General features: G+C 42.7%; 3 protein-coding genes across 3 annotated transcripts; 2 read left to right on the top strand and 1 right to left on the bottom strand.

The window, feature by feature from the left end:
• Window positions 1-243: 243 nt before the first annotated feature.
• On the top strand, window positions 244-1,345 carry LOC120458543 (adult cuticle protein 1). Its single transcript, XM_039646223.1, has 2 exons — window positions 244-343; window positions 672-1,345. The coding sequence occupies exons 1-2, from the start codon at window positions 338-340 to the stop codon at window positions 1,080-1,082; spliced, it is 417 nt and encodes a 138-aa protein (XP_039502157.1). The 5' UTR covers window positions 244-337; the 3' UTR covers window positions 1,083-1,345.
• A 4,417-nt stretch (window positions 1,346-5,762) lies between these two features.
• LOC120455591 (ATP synthase subunit g, mitochondrial) lies at window positions 5,763-6,368 on the bottom strand. The gene is made up of 2 exons (XM_039641968.2): window positions 6,209-6,368; window positions 5,763-6,152 (listed from the first exon to the last, which is right to left on the bottom strand). The coding sequence occupies exons 1-2, from the start codon at window positions 6,246-6,248 to the stop codon at window positions 5,869-5,871; spliced, it is 324 nt and encodes a 107-aa protein (XP_039497902.1). The 5' UTR covers window positions 6,249-6,368; the 3' UTR covers window positions 5,763-5,868.
• A 2,648-nt stretch (window positions 6,369-9,016) lies between these two features.
• Window positions 9,017-10,221, top strand: LOC120458684 (adult cuticle protein 1). The gene is made up of 2 exons (XM_039646421.1): window positions 9,017-9,125; window positions 9,247-10,221. Exons 1-2 carry the CDS (start codon window positions 9,120-9,122, stop codon window positions 9,667-9,669), a joined length of 429 nt encoding a protein of 142 aa, XP_039502355.1. The 5' UTR covers window positions 9,017-9,119; the 3' UTR covers window positions 9,670-10,221.
• The last annotated feature ends 567 nt before the right edge of the window (window positions 10,222-10,788 follow it).

Consider the following 10,788-nt stretch of genomic DNA (forward strand, 5'->3'; position numbering starts at 1 on the left):
GATTGGCCGAATCAAATGAGACCAGTCTTGTTTTCGTCATGTCAACCGGCGTGGCTAATTGTCGCGCACTTGAATTGTCGTCAATGAATTGTGGATATTGATTCGGGAAGGTCAAGGGGTTGGGGTTGGGGTTTGAGGTTGGGGCTGGAGGAATTACGTGGTTTGTTCTCTGGGCCAGTTTCCGCATTTGTGCAGCAAACATACACATGGCTGATCAATCCGAGAACTGGCCTTATATGCTAAATGGAATTATGGATCGGAGCTATAAAAGCACTTGGCCAACGGGCAGATGTCAGTTAGTTTCGTTTCAAGCGTCACTGAGATCACATAAGCCAACATGAAGGTGAGATTGAAGGAATATTGGATAACTGAAGCTTAGGCCAACTACTACTAGTATTTCGAAAAGGACAACATAAAGATACTTATGTACTTCTTAAGTAGCATTACATCTGTATGGTAACACATTTTTGTACAAATCGGAATGCTGCAAAAAAAAAGTTTACCCAGAGTCATAAATTGAAAAATGTTGATACTCATAGCATGAGTTTTGTAACATCATACCATCAGTTTTTTTATGAACAAATTATAAAGAAACTTCTTCCAATTTTTATTTGTTCTATCAGTCTTAAAGGTAGCTGAGTATGAAACTAAATGGAGTTCCTTATTTCCAGTTCGCCGTTGTCGTAGTCCTGTTCGCTTTGGCCTATGGTGTCAACAGCTCGGTGGTGCCGCTCCTGACCTCCGCCCATGGATTGGTGGTCGGTGCTCCCGCCGTCGCCGGTTCGGTGGCCATCCAGGCATCTGCGGTGCCCGCTGGCATTCCCGCTGCCGTTCCACTGGCCCTGTCCCCAGCCGGACCCGTGCTCATCCAGTCTGGACCAGCGGTGGTTGCCGCTCCGGTTCCTGCTGTCGTGTCCGCTCCTGCTGTGGTTGCTGCTCACGCACCCGCCGTGGTGGCCGTCGCCGCTCCGGAGGCCAGTTATGTGGCCAAGACCCGTGGTGCCGTCCATGTGGCTCCTCTGCCCGGACACGTGCAGTCCGCTGCCTCCGTGAACCTGGAGCCCGCACCAGGCACCTGGTAAACACCTGAAAGGACCCCTGGATAACCCCTACATCGATCCTGACCGCCACTTGCTCGCATCTTTACCACATTTTTTGGTTTTTTAAGTTCCCGAAAGGTCTTTCCACTCCTGAGATCCTCGTTGAGGTCTCATTTCTTCAGCAATCTAAGTCAATCCTCTCCAGTCTATCGCTTTCCGCTATACTCTCTGGTCTATATTTATCCACCCCGCTGTTGTCATATGGAAATTTGTTTCTTTTGAATAAAAAAATGTTATTAAAACAATTGAAGGTAGTTTTAATTGTGATTGCGAGCAGATGCTAAGCATAGTCTTAGGTAACTATTTATATGCAATATTCCACAATAATAATTTCAAATAATTCTTAAGCAATTGCCAGGGAATCGACTCACCTTTGGATAGGCAATTAGATGCCCCACCCTTTGCCCAACTCCCACGCCTTCAAGTGCAGCTTCAACATTGGACAGTTAAGTGGCTTCAAAACAATCTCGATCGATGGCCGATTAACGATGTCAGTAATTAATCAATTCCGGGGCCTCAGACCGGCGCTACAGCAGGGGCGTTGACAAAAAGCCGCTCCAGAAACGAGACGCAGTTGCTCCGCAGCTGGACCACTTTGTTGCCAACTAACAAACAGATGCCGAACCGAACTGGTCTTTGAACGGAAAACGAGAGTACTAGTCGATCTGGAGCAGGGGCGGTTTGCCTTGATCGCCGCACACTCGCACTTGCAATTATTAATAGAAAAATGTGCAAAAACTTGATACGACCGCAATAGAGTTAAGTAATGCCCATGCAAAGTAATGCGGTTCAGACCAAATCCGCAAAGCCTTAACGCCCACTGCGGACCCCTGAAAGCCGTTAGCCAATTGTCCCGATTCCATTGGGATATATAGGACTTTCGGTTGCCATGTTATTATATATATAGTGAATTACATTTTACATTAAATATTATATATTGCATGTTATAGAAATATATCTATACATTCATTTATCAATAAGCAATATCGGAAAGCAGTCATTTTATTATATTTTAATAATGCAAGAAGCCAGATAAAAACAAATTTAAATTATTATTTCCTAGGGTATCCTATATTGTGAATAAAAAGTGGAATAATAATAACTGCTGGCTTGATGCCCCAACAGTTTGACCGAAAATAGACTTGACGGAAAACATGATAAGCGAAAAAATGCCTGGGCTTTCAATAAAAGTGTCAATTGCCGACGAAACGTGAGGCCAAGAAATGGGTTGGGGGATAGGGGATTGGGGTTGGGGTTGGGGGATAGGGGAGTCGACTCTGTGGGGGGCAAGGGGCGGGGGCCAAGTGGCAGCTAAGCAAACGGCAGCGAAACATTTTGCCGCGTTGTTTAGTGTCGTGTCGGCAGCCAAGCCCCATGGCAATTGGCCATAAATCTAGAGCCAGCCATTCACTTTTTGTTTTCTTTGCTCGCCGCAAGTGGGCGCAACTCGACCGGCGGCTGCGTACACGCAAAAACCAAAGAACGCATGACGCGGCTACCGAATGCAAGTTGGCCTAAACCCCTCTGCCCCCTTCTGCCACCCCTTCGCTTTTTAGGTGACTGCGCAGCAGCAAGTTCAAGTTTACGCACTTTGCGGCTTCCTGCTTCGAACGGGTTCACTGCACTTGAGGCAAACGCACTTAGCTGTTTCTGGTTTTTACGCAGAATCGAGTTCAACTTGGCCCACTGCGATCGATTTCCTTTTATTTGTGGTCTACGCAATTCGCACTTTTTGTTGGCAAGGCGAAGGCAGTTCACTTTTTGGTGATCACCTCTGTTTGCTACACAGGAATTAAGTTTACCGATTGGAAAAGCAAAGTTTGTTTTTATTTCTTAGCCTATTATTGGTAATTACTATCTGACTAAATATATACTATTTTAAATAGTTGCAGGTATATTAATACACAAATAATATAACATAACAGGTGCACTTTTATTAGATGTAAAGAATATTACCTAACTAAGCGGAGGTTTAATATAGCAAGCTTTACACAAACCTTTACTTTTGTAAGCTATGTATCTTAGATATTCATTAAAAGTCATTAATAGTAAAAAGTACTCCCAAAAAGATCGTTTATGACTTGGAAATTAGCTATATTCGCTTTAGCTTTATTGGCAATAAAATGCATATACAAAGGTAACACCACCTTAATGAGCAGGTGTGAGTAAATAGTCCAATTACTTTTGAGTGCATATAGTGATATTTTTGCAAGTGTATATAGCCATTTAAGCCATCACACTTGCGTGTGGGCGATGAGTTGTTGAATAAGGTCAGTGTTCCGGCGAAGGATCGAGCCAGTTCTGCAGTCGAGTGATTCATTCCGCAGAATCGATCAGAACAGGGCGTTTTCCCGTGAAAACTGGCAAACCATTTTCAAAGCCAGAAAGCCAAGTAAAAAAAGATATACCACTCCATAGCTGGCTGGATTTCGTAACACCACAACGGCACGGCTTTCTTATCCGCACCCACAACTGGTTGGTGGCCTAAATATAGTTCGGCTGGCAGTTGCAACCTGTAGCCAAATACTCGCAGTCGAGTGAGCGACAAGTATCTGGCGGGTTGCATGAGCGGCAAACAAACTTGTTGCACACACTCGTTCAGATTTTTGTGATTTTCGTGCCAGCAGCTGGATAGCTGGATGGCAAAAAGGAAAATATGTAGGAAAAATGGGGGACCATAGCTGAAATTCCGCTAGCCACTTGCTAACGTCATAAACACACTAACCAGCCCCATATAGAACTCGTTGAATTAGCAACAATTGTGTGGCTAGGCTCTTTGTTAGTTGTGACAGTTGTGTAGTGTCAACCGCGACCACTAAAGTGGTTAATTATTGCCTTCTCTTAATGACCATTAAGCGTCCGCTTAGCATGCTAATTGCAATTGGATTAATTAACCGCAGATCTTGATCGCCATCTAACGGTTACGGGGCAATAACATACTTGACCAATTGATTACGTTACGATTGCAATTGTATCATTTGCGCCTCTCGGTTCGATTCGAAACAAAAACTCAGCCTTTTGGAGGCCGCCCACTCGAAAATTCCTTGCCAGAGTCCAAGTGTGATTGCCTATGCAGGCTAGTTAAATTAATTTAGTTTGAACAACAATTAAAAGTAAATCAGTTGAATATTGGTCGACCACTTGATGATCTTACCAAAATATACCTCTTTTATTTTTATTTATTTAAACAATAAAAAAACTGATAAGCACTTAGTACCTATGAGCTGTGAAGTATGAAAAATACCAAGTAATTATATTTTTGATTAGCGAATGATTTCAAATTAAAGCTATGATTACAATTTAAAATGTTCATGTAAATTTATAAACATTGTCTATTTGCAGTTCCTTTGCTATTTTAAAGTTTTAAAACTGAACATTACAGGTGTGCCAGGTGAACCGCAATTGCTAGTTTCACACATAGTAGTGTATGAAAGCCAAATTAAATAATGAGCAGCAGGCCAGAGGTGTTGGCGGTGTGGGTGGAAATGCTGGTTACCAAATGCTGGAAACCAAATTCGCCGGCTGGCAAAAAAAAAAGCCCACCCAACTGCGTCTCCACCTTGTTGCCACTACCACGTTTGCTAGCAACAAGTTGCAACAATCGGCGCGCCGCCAAATTGAATTCAAGCGTGGCTAACATTGATTTCCTCCCCACCCCCCCGAGCCGATAACCGCCCTGCCCTGCTCCTTTAGCCAATTAGTTTCATTCTGTTTATGCGATTTTAATACGAAATTCGAATTCATCTGGCCAAAAGTGGGCGTAGTCGTTCGGGGAGCTGTGATAAGGACCCACCATATAGCCTTAACATGATGCAATCGGGCGGTGATATTGCAACAAAGACTGCTGCTTGCTGTTTGGTGCCAGCAGGCATGCTTTGTTATTAAAATGCCATTAAAATTGGGACAAGCGCTTAAATTTGATATACAGTCAGACAAATAAATGCTTAAGTTATAATTATAATGCTTACATTTACTGGAATGTAAATGAGGTATACTGATTTTCCTAAAAATTGTATAAATAAGTACTAAAGTACCTTTAGACGTCTGACTTTTGCTCTAATTATAATTTTAATATTTTTTATTACTTCTTATTTACTTTACCAGTACATTCCACTGGGCCACACGTTGGATGCCATTGTTTGGGTTGTGCAACTGCCACGGCGTCAATCTGATTTATGCCACTTGACCGGCCGTGTCCGCTATCTTGCCGCCTTAGAAACCCAACGCCTTGCCGCTTTGCCGCTCGGACGCCTGCGCACTCGCCTCGCAGCGGAATATCAGAACTCCATGTCCAAGATCAATGCCAGCTCAGCGAGAGACTCGGGCCTCCAATGAGCAAGCTGCTCATGCCGGGCCAATGGGTATCCGGAATGCGAGGCGTGGCACTATTTAATGACGGAGTGGGAGTTCACATGCTGTGCACCTGGTCACAGGGAATTTATGTATGCAAAATACTTGCCCACTGACAGACATTAGGAAGCACTTAAAAACTCTACTTGCCGATTGCGAAAAGTATGAAGTTTTTAATATCTTACCAGTTATACCATTTAACTTTCTAACTTTAATATTACACAGGATGTGAACACAAAGGAAAATACGACAGATCGAGAACGTAAAGGGGATTTTATGGGAAAAAGACAATACAAACAGCTACACCCATGATTGTAATGCTGATAATGCACCTTTATTCAGTGCACCTGGCCACAGAAAAAGATATAATTTGCATACAACACAAAAACATAGGGAGAATACTATTAATATGTTTTGTCTAAACCTTGTAGCCGACTAGGTGACGACGACCGATGACCTCGCCCATGTAGAACCAGGTAATCACCTCCACGGTGACCAGCATATTCAGCCAGGCCTGACCGACGGTCACCTGGGAGAGTCCGGACTTCTTCAGCTGCCCCTTCATGTCCTTCTTGGACGCATTCTTGGCGGCCTCCGCGGTCTGCTTCAGCTTCTGGAAATCGGCGGGCAGTGGCGGTGATAGCTCCACCTTGGCATACTTCCAGAATTCATCGAGCTGCGGACGTGCTGCCACAATCATTTCTGCGTAATACCATATTGTGATTATAAGTTGGCCAAACTAGTGGAGCACATCTTACTGTTGACTAGGGTCTTTGCCTTGGCCACCAATTGACTCATCTTGCTGATAGAAAAATAAAAGAGGAAGTGCAAGTTTCTGAAAATTTCACAATTTCACGTTGAAATCACGTTGAGCTGTCAAAAATGAGTTGACTTTTCAGCAATGGGCTGCTAAGTCATGCGATTTAGGATATGTCAAAAGGCTACCACACACGTTTCGATTTAAGTCCTTTCCAAAAAGGTTACTAAACAAAATCTAATAAAAAATGTTGATTTTTTTTTTTAAGTTTAACTACACTTCAGCTATTTCATTTTGCATGCAGACCCAGTGCCAGGTAAATGTGTTTTGAAAATTTGCATAATTGCCGCCCGGCTGAAAACAACCTGCGCCAATTATGCGATTCGCGGGCGATAAACTGACCGATCATTACCAAACCGACAAGATGGTTATTACTAGAGCGCCCCGCCCACTTGCCAAAGCGAAACAATGGTATAATATAAAATAGAAAATAGAGAACAGAGAACAGACGGAGCACGCCCTAAAAAATTGGCCTGCATTGTGTCCGCTGATCATCGAAATGAAAATCTCAAAATGTGCAATAAAACGCTGGGTCTTTCGTCATCAGTTCAATGGAATTGGTTGGCCATAATGCATGTTTTAGGCCAGCTGCTTTGCTAATGAAGCTCTAATGGAGACTCGAGGTGAAGGGCCCGTTCTTCAAATGAAAATTGATCTTGTTTTTATTTTTTCGCATACTTGATCTAATTGCGCCAGTTAGACGAGTATGACATTCCAGCAAGACCCGTTGCGGGCCCTATGCATAATCATATTGGGTGTGATTAATGGATTGCACTTATTTTTCGCTGCAGCTGTCATCTAAATGCTTTCAGTCTCACATTTGGCCAGTTTGACACTCTGACCCAAGTCGAAAAGAAAAAATAACAAACGTGGCCAGTTTTTTGATCTGCATGCCCATGACGATTTCAAGTTGAGAGGCTGCAATGCGCCGGGCGTTTAAGCCAAGTGCCCCCAAACATGGAAATGTAGTCCAGCAATTCGTTTTGCCTTTTTGCATTTTTATTGTTTGCCAATGCTGACAGCCTTTGATTATATTTATTCTTGGGCGTTGCCCCGCCACAATACGAGAATTGCCTTCCTATTTTTGGCCGAGCAGCGGGCAGCGAAAACGAAAACGAAAACGAGGCAAAACTGCAGAGGCTAATTGTTTATTTAAAGCACTGCGAAAAATTCCAGTGCTCTGGAAATCGCGACTAAAAGTCACGGCCTTGCTGACGTCACGTTGATTTAAAATAGTCTTTTGAAAGGAAAGGATGTATACGATTTTTAGATTTGTACTCATAAACTCATTTGAATATTTTAAAAAGTTGGTGAAATTTATTGGGCATACAAATGCTTTCAAAAATTGGACAACTAGGTATAACATCTATAAACTTTTTTACGATAAGGAAACTATTGACTGTCCATAAATCGATTTTGAAATAGGTTACCAACATTTAATTGCTACATGCAGGTGTGTGTGTTTTTTTAAGGGTTCCAGCACTGATTGTTCAGGGAAATAAAACTGCAAACCATTCTAGAATGATTTTACGACTGACTAAGTTTTTGGCATTTAAAGCTCAATTAATATTGTGCATTGATTAAGTAATTGCAGAGGCTAGATTCTAAGTCTGCCTTGGGGCAAAGCAATTGTTATTGCAGTGTAGGCACGCGACTTTTTTGTACTTTACTTTATTTTACTGTACAGAAATTCCGTGCCCCATGCTGCAAGCCAAAGACACCAATACCAGCGAAATATATAATTGCAACAAAGAATTCTGAAAGCTAATGCAGCAGAAACTTTGGTCTGTGCCATTGCAAATTGAATGCTTTGGGCCACATGCTTATGACTTTTTAAATGTGTTTGTGCTTTATCAATATAATTTGTTTGGTGTTTGTGGCAATTTTCAAGCCGCTGATGGAGCCAGCCGATTGTGTTGGCTCAATATCTACGTTTATGTTTATGTTTATGTGTGTTTGTGTTTCACCCTCGGCTGTAAATTCTTGGTAATACAGTCAAGCCTCCTGCAATGCATTTGGACCAAGCTCTACAGATAAGAGAAATTGAATTTACATTTTAAATGGAATTAATTTCTTTAGTTGACTGGCTAAACTATAAATACATTACAATCTCAAAATAAATACAAAATGTATTTTATTTGGAATTATCTTATTTGTAAAAATGTTTAAACATTCAATAATATGATTATAGGAGTTAAGTTTATAACCATTTGAATTTTGTTTTACAAGGATAATATATTTTAAATGCTCAGTTTTCGTTAGGGACTTAACATTTATGGCTAATATTGTGTTTTTTATGTTTCAAGCTGTGCAGGCTAGACTGTGGTAATTTGCGCAATCATTGACGCCCTCCGCCCCCTTTTCGTTGGTGAGAGGGGCGTGGCTTAGGGGGTGGTGGTCAGCTGAGAGAGGGAAGGGGGCGCAGGGGTTGGGGGAACGGGAAGCAGCACCCAAGGCAGAGATCTTCGAGCAGCTGGGCAGTGAAAGGCCAAAACCCGGAGCGGATCTACCACAGTGGCTATGGGTATGGGTATGGTATGGGTATGGTATGCGTATGGGTATGGGTACTCCAATTCTGCCCGAGACTTGGGCTTGGGCGTCGACGTCTCTAGAGCAGAGCCTCTCGCGCCATTCGCCTCTCTGGCGCATTTTGATATATATTTTTTTTCATGACTTGGGGGGCAGGTTTCGGTTTTGGATTTGGAAAAGCGAAGCAAAGTCCGCGCCGCGTTTTTCGTATATAAGTTGCCACAATTTGGTAGTCGAAATCAGAATCAACTCGTTCGCTGAGTATTCAACAAGCACTTCTCCTTCAACAACCCAACTTCAACACCCACCCCAAAACAAACAACATGAAGGTGAGGACATCGCCAGGAGTGTTCTAAAATCGTTTTAGAATTTTCAAAAACGTTCAATTGTTTTTAAAAGAACAATCCTTGGAATCTTGCAACTAATTGCGATTCTTAAATCGTTTTCCAGTTCGCCGTTGCCGTAGTCATGTTCGTGTGCGCCCTGGCTGGAGCTCATGCCTCTTGGGCCCAGATCGCTCCCGGTGTCTCCTATGTGAGCCCCGTGGCCCATGGAGCTGGTCTGTGGAATGGAGCCTGGAATGGTGCCTGGAACGGTGCCTGGAACGGCGCCTGGAACGGTGCTCACTGGGGTGCCCCTGCCGCCGTTGCCGTCCATGCCAGCGCTGCTCCCTGGGGTCTGACCGGTGCCGGCTGGCACGGCGCTGCTGTTCCCGGAATCAACCTGGCTCAGGGACCTGGTCTCGCCGCCGGCCATGGCCATGAGGGCGTCTATGTGGCCAAGACCCGTGGTGCCATCCACACCGCTCCTCTCGCTGGACACATCAACTCCGCCACCTCCGTGAACGTGGCCCCTGCCCCCGGAACTCTGTAAGTCGGGAGTGATGGAGTAAATACCATACCCAAACCGATGCCAAACGGAGCGGATGGATGGCAGTATAACTGATCTCCAACTGCTTCAGCGACTTTCCACGACTACTCCAACCGGATGAATACCCATCTCTCTCTGTACACTTATTGTTAAGCACACCGCTCTTAGTCTCCCCGCCCCCCCTTTCCCATGATACGAACACGATCCTGATCTTGGGTCCATGTCCATATCCTCTGGACATTTCCCAACGCACTCAGCAATATATAAGTCCAACAGCAATTACAACAACTACAACAAACCAACAAACGACAGCATGTTAATTTTATTTTTTGAGAACTCTTCAAATACTTCCCATCTGCTCTCTCTCTTTCGCTACTCTACTCTAAAATACAACTATATCTGTACACTTCTATATCTATCACTATCTGGCATATCGCCCTAGATATGCCCTGTCAACCTGTAAATATCCCATTGTATTCTAGTAATCTGCAACAATGTAAAGATTGACGAAAGCGTTATAAATAAAAGCAATCAGCGTTTTGTATACGAACTAAATATTGTGTTTTTGCAAATATGGGGTAAAACAATGGTGGCATTTTTAAAAATTCTTGCCATAAAACTTGAGACATTTTGCTGAAGCAAAAGTTTTATTCTTGATGTATAAGTCTTTTTAAAAACAATCTTAGGCGTAACTAGGCTAGAACTAGGAATAATTTTCAATTCAAATATAATTATAAACTATAGTGAAAACATTTTTAAAGACTTTTCTGAACCGAAAGTTTAAAGTTCAGATTAATGTAAATATTTTATTCTTGATGTATGTTTTCTTAAAAATACAAAATATCAGGCTAGGAATTCAATTTAGACATAATTCGTGAAATAGTGTTATCATGGCGAGAATTCTGGTTACGTTTAATGTTTGGTTCTATTATTTAGACTCATTCTGTTGTTAAGCAACATCAAACAATGCCACATTTGAATGACGGCTTAGCCATCATTAAATACAACTAAAAGATAAACTACATATTAGTTTATTATAACCTTGGCGCTTTTGTTTGCACCTGCTCGACCTTGAAAAACCGACAAATTGTTCAATTGATTTCATATCTGCCAAGAATGTCT

Source organism: Drosophila santomea, chromosome 2L, assembly GCF_016746245.2.
Source record: "Drosophila santomea strain STO CAGO 1482 chromosome 2L, Prin_Dsan_1.1, whole genome shotgun sequence".
Lineage (NCBI taxonomy): Eukaryota > Metazoa > Arthropoda > Insecta > Diptera > Drosophilidae > Drosophila > Drosophila santomea.